This window comes from Myodes glareolus, chromosome 15 (genome assembly GCF_982192425.1).
Source record: "Myodes glareolus chromosome 15, mMyoGla1.1, whole genome shotgun sequence".
NCBI classification, from domain to species: Eukaryota; Metazoa; Chordata; class Mammalia; order Rodentia; family Cricetidae; genus Myodes; species Myodes glareolus.
Genome location: NC_142040.1, coordinates 27,923,258 through 27,939,000, shown reverse-complemented (window position 1 = coordinate 27,939,000; position 15,743 = coordinate 27,923,258). Strand labels below are relative to the sequence as shown.

General features: G+C 40.8%; 1 protein-coding gene and 1 long non-coding RNA gene across 7 annotated transcripts in view; one reads left to right on the top strand and one right to left on the bottom strand.

Moving 5' to 3' along the window:
* Positions 1 to 4,421: 4,421 nt before the first annotated feature.
* On the bottom strand, positions 4,422 to 5,789 carry LOC146891627 (uncharacterized). The gene is made up of 2 exons (XR_014997091.2): positions 5,673 to 5,789; positions 4,422 to 4,843 (listed from the first exon to the last, which is right to left on the bottom strand). It is a non-coding gene; the product is annotated as an uncharacterized LOC146891627 (long non-coding RNA).
* LOC125406093 (general transcription factor IIH subunit 2) overlaps positions 5,762 to 15,743 on the top strand; it is a 27,303-nt gene continuing 17,321 nt past the window's right edge. The window contains exons 1-8 of one of the 6 annotated variants that reach the window (XM_087896843.1): positions 5,762 to 5,897; positions 6,051 to 6,144; positions 10,394 to 10,476; positions 10,959 to 11,036; positions 11,325 to 11,361; positions 11,551 to 11,637; positions 12,514 to 12,564; positions 13,112 to 13,166. In XM_087896843.1, the coding sequence (XP_087752969.1) occupies positions 10,421 to 10,476; positions 10,959 to 11,036; positions 11,325 to 11,361; positions 11,551 to 11,637; positions 12,514 to 12,564; positions 13,112 to 13,166 (364 nt within the window). In that variant the 5' untranslated portion in view covers positions 5,762 to 5,897; positions 6,051 to 6,144; positions 10,394 to 10,420. Of the gene's footprint in view, positions 5,898 to 6,050; positions 6,150 to 10,393; positions 10,477 to 10,958; positions 11,037 to 11,324; positions 11,362 to 11,550; positions 11,638 to 12,513; positions 12,565 to 13,111; positions 13,167 to 15,743 lie in introns of all 6 variants that reach the window. The other 5 variants (XM_087896842.1, XM_087896846.1, XM_087896844.1 and 2 more) reach the window with 5 other exon arrangements.

The following is a 15,743-nucleotide window of genomic DNA, read 5'->3' as shown; positions in this document are numbered from 1 at the left end:
ATACCTGCTCTCTGCTAATCAACTGTTCTGGAGGATAGTTTGTGAAAACATAACCCTTCTTATAAAAGTTCCCTGCACAGAGTGATGCCTTATGTGTGTGATTTTATTTCAAAATTCAAAGTATATAGAATCAATGTTTTCCATTTGAAAAGCTGAAAAATTAGTATAAACATACATGAATTCACCCTCTCCCCCAAAGAAGAGATGATACTGTTTTGTTGCTTGTTTCTTTCTTTGTTTCTGACACAGCATTTTGTGTGTGTGTGTGTGTGTGTGTGTAACAACCCTGGCTATCCTAGAACTCACTCTGTAGATCAGGCCTTGAACTCACAGAGCTCCATCTACCTCTGTCTCCCAAGTGCTGAGATCAAAGGTGTGTGCCACCACCAGCTAGCAATACTGTTTTGTTGTATGTGCTTTATATTTTTGAAATAAAGTCTAGTATTTATAGTAAATATTAGTCCAGTATTTGCAGATAAAATTGTATAGACAGACATAAAGGATATCTCATTTGATTCTTGTAACAGTCCCTTGGCATATAACTTCCTTATTCTTATTATATGGATAAGGAAATTAATAATTTGATACATTAACTGGCTGAGTCACATACTAGTGAGTTTAGAACTGAGGATGGAATCTTGATCCTGTGGAGTAGGGCATTCTATCAGTTCTTCCTTCCTAGACTGACGGGATAAGTGGTCCACTGTATACTATGGGGCTGCTCTGTGAATAAGCTGTCTTATTTTAGTTTGAATGCATTTGATACTTTACACTAGCAGGAAATGGTTCATCTGAATCTGCAGACTCTGTAAGGATCTGAATGGGTCAAGAATGGTCAGGGCAGAAGCCTGCTGTCATCGTGGATTGTGAGACTCTGGTGTATGGGAATTCTTCATCCAACAACAATTCCCTGCTTCAGTCTCAAAACAGAAGTTTCTTTTGTCTGAACTTTTTCAAAATTTTATCTGGGGAAACTGGAAGAGGATTTATACTTGATCTCCTGTCTGATTTACTGCCCTATACTAGCTTATCTGAAAGGAGAAATTAACTAGGCAGAGTTTATCATCTATTGAGAGGTAAGGTCTCACTTTGTTCCTCAGGCTGGCCTTGAATTTGTGACCCTCCTTTCTAAGCCTGTGGGTGGTAGGATTGTAGGTGTGTGTTGCCAAGCTCAGCTCTCCTCCAGTATTTGATATTAGCATTTTTCAGTGGGATAAACAAATATCTTTTAGCAGTTGTTGCTCCTTCCTCAGCATTCAAACAATTCAAAGAGAGCATAATAGCATACAGTATCAAGATTCTCTGTGTATTTTCCATCTCTATGCAGCTTTATTTTTAACCTCTATTTCTTTTATTTTTACTTTTACTTTTTGACACAGGTTCTCTGTATATCTTTGTCCTGGAATAACTCTGTAGACCAGGCTGTCCTTGAACTCACAGAGATCTGTCTGTCTTTGCTCCCCAGTGCTGGGATTAAAGGCGTGTGCTACCACACCTTGAACTCCGAGATCCTTCTGTCTCTGCCTCCCAGGCATTGGGATTAAAGGTGTGTGATACCACACCTGAAAGTCACAGAGGTCAATCTCTACCTCTGTCCCTTAAAGTCACAGAGGTCAACATGCCTCTGCCTCCCAGGCATTGGGATTTAAGGTGTGTACCACCACACCTTGAGGTCATAGAGGTCAATCTACCTCTGCCTCCCTTGTGTTGGGATTAAAGGTGTATACCACCACACCCAACTACTCTCTTTCTTCCTTTTTTACCCTAAGAACTTTAACCTTTAGCCTACATATATTTTTAACTCATAGTAAACCATTTAGAGGTTTTCTTCCTCTTTGACTCTCTTTTTACTGTATATCTCTCTTTTTCTGACCACATGAGTCTAAAACCGTGGCTTTGACGGCTAGATCCAGTCCATTCCTTAGCTTTCCAGACTCATGGTAGAGGTACCAGCCAGAGCTGTGTTCACTGCCACAACTCTATGGCGTTTCAAGGTCCTTGCCAGCAAGCTGCAGCATTCTGCTCACAGACCACACTCAGTCGGACTGCCTGCCTAAAAGAGTCAGAGTTTGCCCTGGCAGGACAGCCCAGAAAGCCGGCATTTTAAAACGGCACAGCTTTTTTCCTGCCACAGCTGAAAACCAAAAAGCATGCGTTCAGCTTTTCACCAACACCATTTAAGTGTTTTGTAACAGGACCTTTTAAAAGAGCTGCAAGGTTTTGCAGCTGAAGCTGAGTCAGGAAGCCTCCCTTAGATGAGAGTGCTTGCTTGCCTCTAGCAAACAGAGCAGACCTGAGAAATTGCTGCTACCAAGAAAACATGCTTTACTCTATTCTTTCCCAAGCTTTCTCAAGCTTTCTGTGGATTCAGTTATCTACTTTGGGCGCCAGGAATGAGCCAAAGTAAATAAGTTGGGGTAGTTTTTAGAAAATACTGTGCTAGAGAATAGTAATGATGATTGGAACTAAGGGAAGCATCGAATATACAACCTGGATGTCTTTATGTGCTGTGAAAGATACAGAAGCGTGTGCCCTCCTGGTTCTAGCTGTTGCCACAAGACCTGTGAACAGCTGTTGCCTGTGTATGTTGTCTCATTCTTCCTGTGCGCTAGCCAGCAAACTTAACTCCTGTACTTCAGGCTTTTGGCATTTCTAAAAGATATCTGAGAGCCAGGTATGGTTGTGTACTTCTATAGTCCTGTCACTTGCTGAGGCAGGAAGATCACTTTGACTTTGAGGCCAGCCTGAATCACCTGATGAAATTCTCAAAATGGGTTGTGGTGAGGAATACTGGAGTGGTGGCTCAATGGTTATGAGTATTTCCTCATCTTCCGGAGGACCCAAGTTTGGTTCTCAGCACCCAAAATGGGTGGCTCATAACTACCTGTAACTAACTCTTCTGGCCTCTGATGGCAGTACATTTATGTGCTCAAGCTGACACAATACATATACACATAATTATTAAAATTTAAAAAAAATACTTATTATGTATACAGTGTTCTGTCTGCATGTACGCCTGCAGGCCAGAAGAGGGCATCAGATTTCATTACAGATGGTGTGAGCCTCCATGTGGTTGCTGGGAATTGAACTCAGACCTCTGGAAGAGCAATCAGTGCTCTTAAACTCTGAACCATCTCTCCAGCCCTACTAAAAAAAAATTATTGGTGTTCTTGGGTTAGAGCTACAACACCGTGCTAACATGCTTGCCTAGCACATACATAGCTCACTGTCTGGTCTACAGAAATGCAAAGATACTAGTAATCTTATTATGGAAGTAATGTGTGATTTAGAACTGATCTTGTCAAAAGTGAAATAATAAATATATCCAGATAACCCTGTCTTCCAATGTTAGAAACTTTTAAAAGTTAATGAAAGTTTTAGAAAAGGAAATTGTATTTTATTTGTAAAAAATTATATTACTGGGGCTGGGAGATGACTCAGTGTTTAAGAGCACTGTCTGCTTCTCCACAGGTCTTATGTTGGATTTGCAGCACCCACATAGTGGCTCACAACCATCTATAGTGGGATCTGATGCCCCCTTCTGGCATGCAGATGTACATGCAGATAGAGCCCTCAATATATAAATAAATAATCTCAGCACCCAGGAAGGCAGAGGCAGGTGGATCTCTGTGAGTTTAAGGCCAGCCTTGTCTACAGAGCAAGTTCCAGGACAGCCAGGGCTACACAGAGAAATCTTGCCTCAAAACCAGCCCTGACTTCTGCTCCTTCCACCAAAAAAGTGTTGGAAACGTTCACTTCTCTCAGTCAAGTTAAAACACTTTTTGTATTTTAATTACATTCCAGTAGCCGAGCTATTCACAAACTTTCCAACTGCACCGTGTCCAGCTGTCCATGTAAAAACAGATTTTATATGTATGTTTTATTTTGAGACAAGGACTTAGGATATAGCCCAACCCAGTCTTGAACTTGTACTCCTCCTGCCTCAACCTGCCTTAATTCTGGCATAATAGGAATGTTCCACAATATCCAGTTCTTGTTCAGTTCTTTAAGTTGTTCTTAGTTTTACAGACTGATAGTCTTTCACTAGGTAAGATAATTTTATTGTTATTTTGTACGTGATTGGAATATTAGCCATAATTACACTAATATTATATTATGAATTTGTGCACATTTTGTTTAGCATCCCCCCTTTTTTGGTTGTTTTGTTTTTTGTTTTTCATGATACAGTTTCTCTGTGTAACAGCCCTGATTGTCCTGGAACTCTCTTTGTAGACCAGGCTGGCCTCGAACTCAGAGATCCACCTGCTTCTGCCTCCTGAGTGCTGGGATTAAGGACACGTGGCATCCGGCTGCTTTTTAGTACCCTTATTAGTATAATTTCAGTGTAAGAGCCCCACAATTCCAGGAGTTCCAGCAGACTATGTTTGGGTATCTGTCTCAGCTTGTGGAAGAGACAGTAATGAATGGCAGAGAAAGATTTTTATTAAGGTGGCCACGATGAGAAAAACAGATAAAAGGGCTTGTTGATACCCAGTCTGTCTTCGGGAGGCTGAGAGGATCTTTGAGATTTTATAGAAAAGCGAAATGGGAGAGCTTGTGGTTTGCATAGGTGACAGAGCTTGTGATCTGGGTCAGGGCATGGGTCTGTTCTGGTTCTGCAAAGGCTTCTAGAGAACTTGTTAGTGATGTCATCACTCTGGGGCAGTCTGTTTGCCATGAGCTGATTTCTCCAGTGCCAGCGTGCAGCCTCACATTATAGGTAATTGCCCTTGTTTGGGAGGTGATCTGTCCTGCCAGGCTTGCTTTTGCTTGGGAGGAGTTTTGGCTTCTTGTCATAAAGATGTTTGCAGATCAGTCTTGTCATTCCTGGAATCCAAGAGAACTGCAGAGGGAGTGAATTAGCAGGAAAAATGTTTAAAAAAATGAAAGAGCCAGAAGGCATATGGTTAGGGACTGGTGCCCTTCATCTTCCTAGTTTAAAACGCCTTTCTAAAATTAATACAGAGTCAAAGTTAATTTAAACAGAGCTAAAGTTATGATCGGGAAAGTCTGAATGTGTTCTACTTCTACAAATATACTTTAAATGTAGTGTGTGTGGGGGAATCCTCTTCTATTTTTTGTTTAAGGCGCGCACTCGCGGTGGGTGTGTGTGTATCAGGAGACGTGACTGGAGAGATGGTTCAGCTTTCAAAAGCCCTGTTGCTCTTCCAGACGGTCTGGATTTGATTCCCATCATCCACATGGCGGATAACAAACATCTGTAACTTCAGTTCCATGGGACCCGATGCCATATTCTGTAGCCCGCCCCAACTAGGCATGTACATAGTGCACAGACATGTATTCAGGCAAAAACACCCACACACTTAAAATTTAAAAACAGATTCCCAAAACCGATGTATAACATATCCATAACTTGCCGTTTTAACAGTTTGCAGAAATGCACCCCACAGTAGAAATCTTGGCGTCACCACTAATTGGTTTTTCAGTCACAAGTTCAGCTGCCCCCGTGCTCACACGGGCGGTCCCTCAACCACACATATGCCTTTGCCTCCGATGCTGCACGCGGTTTCCTTTATCCGTAGAGCGTTCCCCATCTGCTGGCTAAACTTTCCTGTTTTGGGTGATTCCTCAGTTGCCTCTCTTAGGAAGATTCCCCTAGCCTTGTTCTCCCAGAGCTAAGCACCGGTACAGTAAGCAGGTGGGCACCATACCTCCCCAACTCCCCCATCTGGCAGGCGCTTCCCGCAGTTGCCGGAACGTTTTTTTGCGTAGCTCCAGCGCGCTGCGGAGGAATTTTGACAGCGCTCCCTGTCGACGCTTCCGGTGAGGGTCGTCTCCTCAGGGTCTGTGAGTGCACAGCTAGGGGCCTGCGCGGGCAGCACCGAGGCTTTGGAGGTTGGAGTGTGGACCAGAGGGACCTGGAGGAGAGGACCGAGGTGCGATGTCGGGGCTGGCCTCTGGGGGGGGACCTGGAAGGCGAAGGGAGGGGCGTGTGCAGGGGGGCAACTTCCGCCTGCCGAGCCTGGCTGCAGGCCGAGGAAGGTTCTCGCTGCCTGGGCTCTCGCTTACCGCATCCCTCTCTCTGCCAGTGTGACCTGGAGCGAGCGTCCAGCACCAGAGCTGGCCATTTCTGAGAAACACGGGCAGGGATCGCCCTTGTCAGTCATCCTCGTGCCTGGCAGAGTAAGGTGAGGCTGACTCTTGCCAGGTGCCATGCGCGCGGCGGCTTTCGTGTTTGCTGAAAGCGTTTCCAGCCCTTTCGACAGCAAATACTCCCTGGACTCCGTGGATCTACTTTTAGCTTTTCGGGAGGTGGGTGGGTGTGGTGACCGAGATTCCAGGAACTGATTAGTGTATCTGCAGTTTGGGGAGTTTTAACTCTTCCCCATTGTAAGAGTTTTAATTAAGTTGCCCTGTTTAAGAGCCAAATTTTGACCCTTTTAAGAGCCAAAATTGGTACAGTTTTTACCTGTTGGCTTTTATTTTCTCAGAACGTCAAAGAATAATAAAGATATAAATAATAAAAAGTAAATAGTATAATAAAATGTATATAAGCATAAAATGATATATAAAATGTAATAAAAATAATAAAGAAAAATACAAAGTATTATTGATGTGGTGGAACCACATTATAAAAGTTTAAAAGCAAGGTTATGCGAAGCGTGTGTGCACTCGCTCCCTCTTGTCCTGTACTCACCGGCGTACTCCACTAGGCCCATCTAGAGCAAGATTTCCACGTTTAGTATTCGCATTAAGTGCAGAAAACAAGGTGTCAGAATGTTGGAATTTAGTCACTTTATTTACTGCTCGAGTGCATTCACCAGATGGATGGCCCCAAGATAGCGTTGAAATAGCTCATGCTGTGAACTACTGTCCCTTTAGGTGTTCAAGAGATGAAGGCTGGTAAATTGGGATAGAGGGAGACCTAGTGAAATAAAAGATAGGAGATAGGCATCTCCAGAAGCGGGATTATCCTTTATTTCCAGAAGCGGGATTATCCTTTATTCAGAGCAACGGAAGGGTCACCAGGCTCTTTGTGGAAGTGGAGACTGCCCTGTGGCGTCTGGGGCTTGAGAGGGAAAGGGTATATCACGGTGAGGGGTTCAGTGGATCATTTTCTGGCCTTACTTCTGCCCTTGCGGTTTCAGATAGGAACTGTCCGTGTTCGCAGTTACTCTTGGCATGGGGGCTTTTAGGCAAGCATTTGCCAGACAGATATTCTTACCCTTTGTAGGCAAATTGTCAGGTTTTCTGAGGCAAATGAATCTCTTACAGAGATAATAAAAGACTTCTAAATCAAGTGGGAAATAAACAGAATTTAAGTAGTAACATTCGATTGTGGTAGGTTTCATAAAAAAGTCCCTTGGAAGTCGTCTCCAGCCCTCTAACCTATCAACAGATTCTAAATTCCGGAAGTCCGTGTATAGGTTTAGATCTTTAGTGGGCAATTTTTTGGTGTGTGTGTCTTGTTTTGTTTTCTGAGACAGAGTCAGCTATGTACGTCACACATTGTCCTCAAAGTAGAGCTGGGCACACACCTTTAATCCCAGCACTTGGGAGGCAAGAGGCAGACAGATTTCTATGAATTTGAGGCTAACCTGGTGTACATACAGAGTTCCAGGCTAGCAGGGCTACATAGAGAGACCCTGTTTGAACAAAACAAAGTAGAGACCCTCCTGCTTCTGCCTCCTGATGTGGACCAGCTCACTCACCTCAGTTCTGTAGATTAAAAAAAAAGTTTCCAAGCCAAGTACTCATACCAGTAACCTCAGCACTTGAGAGGCTGAGTGAGTTCCCTCCCACCCAGTAGGGCTACATAGTCTTAAAACATTCACCGCATTACCATGACCCCTCCATATGTATGTATATATTTTCTGTTTTTGGTGAATATGTGTTGTGTGTGTATGGTTTATTTGTGTGTACCCTAGAAATTGATGTCTATTGTCTTTGTGTAGTTTTCGCCTTTTTTTTTTTTTAAGATTTATTTATTGTGTAGACAGTATTCTGCCTGTATGCATGCCTGCAGGCAAGAAGAGGGCATCAAATTTCATTATAGATGGTTGGAATCCACCATGTGGTTGCTGGGAATTGAACTCAGGACCTTTAGAAGAGCAGGCACTGCTCTTAACCACTGAGCCATCTCTCCAGCCCCAGTTTTCACCTTTTTTGAGATAGGGTCTCTTACTGAGCCTGGAGCATGTTGGTTTGCTTGACTGGGTGACCATCAAGATCCACCTCCTCTGCCCAATCCTGCCTCTGTCTCCTAGGGCAGGAATTACAGATATGTCTGTATGTGAGTTGTACTGAGGATAAGAGCTCAAGTCATTGAGTCTGCAGGAACCTTCTTCCCCTTGAGACAGGGTCTCATGTACCCCAAGCTGGCCTTGAACTCACTGAGACCCACCTGCTTCTGTCTTTCGAGATCTGTGATAAAAGGAGTTCATCACTGCCTTGAACTTTGACCCTCCTGTCTCCATTGAGTTACAAACATGTGCCACCTTTCTCAAACTGAGGGCTTTGTGCATACTAGACAGTACTCTCTCAACTGAGCTACATCCCTAGCCTTTTTCTTTTCTGTAGAAACAATGTTATAAAAGGAGGATAAAGTGTTGCTTATAGTTCTCATTACCTTTGTCCTGGTCCATTGGTGTTAGAGGTATGCTTTTGTCCTTATAGGCATGTGGTGGGGAGGGAACCTCCCCCTGCAATCTAATGTCAATTTTCACCTTTTCTTTTTTTTTTTTAAAGATTTATTTATTTATTTATTGCATATACAACATTCCTTCCGTGTAATCTTGCATACCGGAAGAGGGCACCAGATCTTATTATAGATGGCTGTGAGCCACCATGTGGTTGCTGGGAATTGAACTCAGGACCTCTGGAAGAGCAGTCAGTGCTCTTAACCTCTGAGCCATCTCTCCAGCCCTCTTTTTTTTTTTTTAAGATTTATTTATTTATTACATATACAGTGTTCTGCTTGCATGTATGCCTGCAGGCCAGAAGAGGGTACCGGATCTCATTACAGATGGTTGTGAGCCACCATGTAGTTGCTGGGAATTGAACTCAGGACCTCTGGAAGAGCAACCAGTGCTCTTAACCTCTGAGCCATCTCTCCAGTGCCCCTCCCCCTTTTTGTGATTGCATCTCATTTTGTAGCCAGGCTAGCCTGGAGCTCATTGTGTAGGCCACACTGGTCTTAGACTTGCTGCTATCCTCCAGCCGAGATTATACTTGTGAGCTATCATCATCATCAGCAATTTTGTCTTTAATTATTAAGGAAATAGATGTAATGTGAATATATATATATATATATATATATATATATATATATATATATATAAAACTAAAAAGCAGAAGAGTCCAACTAATCTTAATTCTATCATGCAGATGAAATCATTTGTAATACTTACTATGTAGAGCAGACTGGCCCTTAAAATCATAGATCTTTGTTTCTGTCTGTGGAGTGCAGTGTTGAGATTAAAGGCATACACTACCATGCCCAACTAATGCTTATTGAATGATCAAAAAATTCCTTTTATATTTTTTCCTTTAATAGTTGAGATCATATTCCATACGTAATTTTGTGTCTCATTGAACTATGAGTTATAGCATTTACCTATTTATAAACGATAAATTTCTATTCTCCCACCCTGCCCCGAGACAGTGTAGCCCTGGTTGTCCTAGAACTGGATCTGTAGAACAGGCTGGTCTCAGACTCAGAGATCTGCCTGCCTCTGTCTGGGATTAAAGGCGTATACCATCCCTGACTGGCTGATAAATTTCATTTTGCTTGAGAATTTTTTTTTTCCTGTTTTTTTGGGACAGGGTTTCTCTATGTAACAGCCCTAGCAGTCCTGGAACTAGTAGCGCTTGTAGACCAGGCTGGCCTCACACTCACAGAGATCCGCTTGTCCCCTGAGTGCTGGGAGTAAAGCTATGTGCCACCACCACCTGGATACATTTCATTCTAAAACATGTAGTCCTGAGACAATTCAAGCTTACAAAAAGGAGAGAAAGAATAATGAATTGGTCTCTCAGCTATAATAATTGTTGGTTATGGTTAGTCTTATTCTTATTTCTTAGAATTCTTGTCCAGTGACATGTTCATGAAGCAGTTTTTATTTTTTTACATGTTTCAAATTTTTTTTTTCCTTTTTTTTTGGTTTTTGCTTTTTTGTTTTTGTTTTTCGAGACAGGGTTTCTCTGTACCTTTGGAGCCTCTCCTGGAACTAGCTCTTGTAGAGTAGGCTGACTTCGAACTCACAGAGATCCACCTGCCTCTGCCTTCTGAGCTCTGGGATTAAAGGCGTGCCGCCACCACTGCCTGGCTAAAATGTTTTCTTATATTCTGATATCCTTAACTATCACATAATTAGATTCATTTTGTAATAACTGTTTTTAGAAAACGTCTGATCCAATGGTTTGTTTACAGTGTTGAATAAGCACATATTATACAAGCATGGATGAAGAGCCTGAGAGAACTAAGCGGTGGGAAGGAGGCTACGAGAGGACCTGGTAGGTGGTGTGTAACTGTCGCGTGTTGTAGACATCGTCGCTTTCCCTTCAGCTTCAGTTTACATGCACTTCATGTAGAATCGATGGATTATACATGGTAGACTCTTTTGTGTAGCTTCTGCCATAAACTATTAGAACATTTTAATCACAGAAAAGTCCCTTTGGACTCACTCCGTTTCCACAGCCTATAGACACCTGTGAATCTATGACCTATAGACTCACCTTTCTTGTACGTTTTATATTAATTTCAAAACTCATTCTTGTGTATGTTTCTTTGTAATTGCTGTATAGTATCCCATGTACTGTTCTGCTACGTTTTTGTTTATACATTCAGCATTTGATGGACATTTAGATCAGTTCCAGCTTTTGGCTATTGTGGATTGTACTGTTACAAAATTATATATATACATTTTTACACATTTTACTTTTGGGGGGTTAGTACTTTTAGCTTATCTTTTCAAACCAATAAATATCGACTACAGGGAAATTCTTAAAGAAGATGAAAGCGGATCACTTAAAGCCACAATAGAAGACATTCTCTTCAAGGCGAAGAGGAAAAGGTATGAGATGCTTCTGTGAGAGAGTTACAGGAGGGGAGATAGGTTCCTGAGCCTTCCTGTCTCGCTCCAGCCTTCCTTAACCCTTCCTTTCAACTGTGTGCTCATTCATAGTTGTCTGACCAGGGTGAAGAACTAGCAACTAGCCCTGCCCCCAGGAAAGTAGTGTTCAGAAACTGTCCATGTGTATTCCAAATTTAATAATTCACTAGAAGGTACAGATTAGTTGTTTTATTGGTTTTTTGGTAGCGTACGGTGTTGAAATGAAGTGTTTTTTTATGATTTTAACAGAGTGTTTGAGCACCATGGACAAGTCCGACTTGGAATGGTATGTTATGATTTTTTTCCTTGACTTGTGCAGAACTAGTTTGGATCAGAGGAATATTCTGACTTGATAGAATAAATGGTAAAACAACTACTTCTTAAAAATATATTTAAAATACATGGGATATGTGAATATTAAATGATATTTTTGCTTCTCAAAAATGTACTTGGGAATTTCATTTGTATTTGGTAGATGCGCCACCTTTATGTGGTAGTAGACGGTTCGAGAACAATGGAGGATCAAGATTTAAAGCCCAATAGGCTGACTTGCACTTTAAAGGTAGAGTAAAAACATTTAAATCTGTGCTAAGTGTAGGGAAAGCATTTACATATACACACACATGTTTATATGTTTAAGAATGTAGGAAATGTTGTTTTGCTTTGTTTTTCCAACTACCAAATGTTAACTATGTAGAAATGCTGCTAGATCATTTTCTAAAGTGATTTTTTTTACCCCAAGAACTAGTCTATAAATGCGTTTTGAATTCTCCAACAATTTTTAAAACTTACGTATGTACATTGGTGTTTTGTCTACATGTATATGTGTGTCAGATCCTCTGGACCTGGAGTTACAGACAGGTGTAAGCTGACATGTTGGTGCTGGAAATTGAACCCAGGTCCTCTGTCTGGAAAAACAAAATAAAAACAAGATCGAAAAAACAAAACAAAATAAAAGACTTGAATAAGTAATTGCTTTAGTTTATTATTTCCCTAAATCACTGATTCTTAACTTTCCTAATGGTCTTAGGTGACCTCTGTGAAGCGTCATTTGCCCCCAGACAAGTCGCAGCCCTCAGGTTGAGAACCGCCTTCTTGAAGCTAGTTATTCCGTGCCTCCCCAAGTGATTTTCATTCTCCTTTGACTTTCGAATCTGTGTTTTCAATTAACAGATTAGATTAACAATATTCTAACTTATTTGTTTAGGTTTTTCCAGACAGAGTTTCTGTGTGGTCCTGGCTGTCCTAGAACTAATTATGTAGAACAGACTCAGAGATCTGTTAGCCAGGGGTGCACAGTGAAACACTGTCTCACCAACACCTTGTATCTCTTAAAAGAAGTGATGCTTAATAAATAGAATCTACAGAATATTGAAATGTTCTTTATTGTTGTTATTTTGCCTTTATATAATACTTCCTTTTAATTTTCTTTTAACAGTTGTTGGAATACTTTGTAGAAGAATATTTCGATCAAAATCCTATTAGTCAGGTATGTAGATAAATGGTAGAATTCAAAACTAGATCCCCTGCTGCCAAATATAGTTTATTTTAAGAAGATGAAGGGGTGCTGGAGAGATGGCTCAGTGGTTAAGAGCATTGCCTGCTCTTCCAAAAGTCCTGAGTTCAATTCCCAGCAACCACATGGTGGCTCACAACCATCTGTAATGAGGTCCGGTGCCCTCTTCTGGCCTGCAGACATACACACAGACAGGATATTGTACACATAGTAAACAAACAAACAAACAAATAAATAAAAAGAAGATGAGGCATATATTGTATGAGATATTAAGGAAACCAGATCCTGTACCTGTTTTTGGTGTACTTGATAATGAAGAGCAAGCTAGCTCAGGGTTAGACATGTGCTGGGTTAATAGTGTGTAGTCAGTTCATAGCCAGATTGTCAGAAACACCATGAGGAAAAAGTTCATGTGTGTTCCTTATTTCTTTTGCAATTACTAATTGATAGTTCATGTACTTCTTTATGAAGAGGAAATAATTTGTTATATTAAAATAATTTTTTTTGTTTTCATTTTGAGATTGGAATAATTATAACTAAGAGTAAAAGAGCCGAAAAACTGACTGAACTCTCAGGTATGTATAAAAGTATCTTTACAAGGCTCAAGGACTTTCTTACCTAACTCTGTAATCTTCCCGTGTGGCTTGCTGATAAAGTGAAACTTTCCTCTATGCATTTAGGTGAACAACTTACTGTCTTTTTTTTTTTTTTTAAAATTTGGGGAAATTTTATTTTATTTTTTTTAATATTTATTTATTATGTATACAATATTCTTTCTGTGTGTATTCCTGAAGACCAGAAGAGGGCACCAGACCTCATTACAGATGGTTGTGAGCCACCATGTGGTTGCTGGGAATTGAACTCAGGACCTTTAGAAGAGCAGGCAATGCTCTTAACCACTGAGCCATCTCCCCAGCCTCTAACTTACTGTCTTTTTATTGAACTCTGGGACTTAGTGTTAATTGTTTCAAATTGAGTTCTGAAGTGTTGGATGATTGCATTGAAATACACATTCTTATCCTGAAAATAATAAGAGAGTCTAATTGTTAACAGTTCATAGAATTAATATAATGTTGAAATTAAATGCCTAATTAAGAAAGCAAAAATTATAAAAATTGAATTGGGCTGTTTATGAATAGCTATAGAATTGGCTCAGAGCACTTGTTCATACAGGGGATCTGGTCCTCAGCATTCACACAGGGACTCCCAACTGTTACTCCTGTTCCAGGGGATCTGACACCCTTTTTTGACCACATGTGCAGGCGAAACTGTCATACACATAAGCAAATAAATAAAAATTTAAAAAATAGTGGCAGTTTCTTTTGCATTTATTACATATGCTGTTACAAATTTGTATCACAGTTTTTTGTAAAATATACTATCCCGTAAATTAGGTTCTCAGTCTTTTCTGTTAGTAGTACACATAAGGGAGATGGCATATTTTGTTCACTAATAGTTCTTCCTCTAGCCACAAGGAATCAAGTATACATTTGCGAAAAGTGTGCCAGGAAGTCAGTTGACAATAATCCCCACTAAATAGTCCTAGAGAATGTTAGGGATGTAGCTTAATAAATAAGGCCCTGGGTTTGAATACCAATACCATAAGAAGCAAAACCAGGGGCAGGAGAGATGGCTTAGTAGTTAAGAGCATTGGCTGCTCTTCCAGAGGATCCAAGTTCAATTGCTAGCACCTACATTGGCCCATAGTCATCTGTAACTCCAGTTCTTGCAGATGTGATGTCATCTTCTGGTTTGTAGGGACACCAGGCACACACATGGTACATAGATATATGTGCAGCCAAAACAGCCATTCACTTGAAAAAAAAAAACCAAAAATGCAAACCAACTCAAAGTAATTTCACTGCAAAAAGGGAATTGGCATATATTCAAAAGTGGACTGATTTCTCATGTAACTGGTTCTAGGGACCCCGACTTTGTCTGACTTTATTCCCTTAAGAAAAATGTTTTTTAATAACTCTAAATTTGTGTGGCCAGTGTAGTCCATAGCTTCAGTGTAACTTCAGTAGGATTCCTATTGGCCTTACTCCTGGTTTGTGTATCTAACATCTGTTTGAGTGGCCAGGGAGATGAAATGTTTTATTCGTTGGCTTAGATTACATGCTGTGCCCAAACAGAATGGGAGGTCAGCATCATGGACTCAATAGGATTATCATGTGATTGAGGAAGAAGTGTTCCTCTAAGGAAGAAGATAAGTCAACTTTCTTTTCTTTCTCTCCTGGCTTCATGTTCAAAGCAGTATTCTATAGATGCCATGAATGCACATGTTGAAAGATGAAGTATCCTTTAGAGATCATAATAAGCCTCCTGGACAGCTTCTCCCCTTACAGTCAGACCATTGCTGTAAGCCACAGTGACACTGAGGGGCTCTGCATTTCCCCTGTGCCAACCACACAGTGAATTCATTAATATATTGTGTGGGATGGTAGTGGGGACAGGTTTGGGTGTTGTTGGTACTCCTACTGCTAGGTAGCTCTGTGTCTTTCAACACATCATTTCACCTGTTTGAATTTGTTAGAAAATGAAAGTAAACAGTTTGTACGAGAAAAAACCAAAACCATTTAAAAAATAAGCCAGGTGTTATGCAAACCTGTATTCCCAATACTCAGGAGACTGAGACAGAAGAATTACAAGTTCCGGGCCACCCTGGATTAATGAGTTTGAAGTTCTCCTGAGCTATGTAATAGGATCTAGTCTCAGGTCCTTAACACACAGCAAAGCAAAACAGGAAAAGTGGAAAAGCCTAGCAGTTACCTGTGAGTTGGCTAAGGTGGTGTCTTGGTGCTGTCTGTCAACTGCTGTAGAGTCATTGGCAGGGCACAGACAGTCTCTACAGATAGTCTTACAACCCTCTCAGATGTTACAGAAAGCAATGCGGTTGCTTATTGGTTGAATCCTCCTTATGTAGGTCTTTGTGAAAGCTTGTTTTCTTCCCCCAAGAAAAATAAGGAATTCTGATATTTTTATATGAATATTTACTTAACTGATATAAATTTATATCTCCTTGGTCTCTTTGATCATCTACATAAAAATTAATCTTTTATGTCAATAATCTTTCTAGAAACTTTTTTTACTGTTGTTTTTTGACACTATGAAGCCTAGACTGGCCTAGAACCTGCAATCCTCCTGCTTTC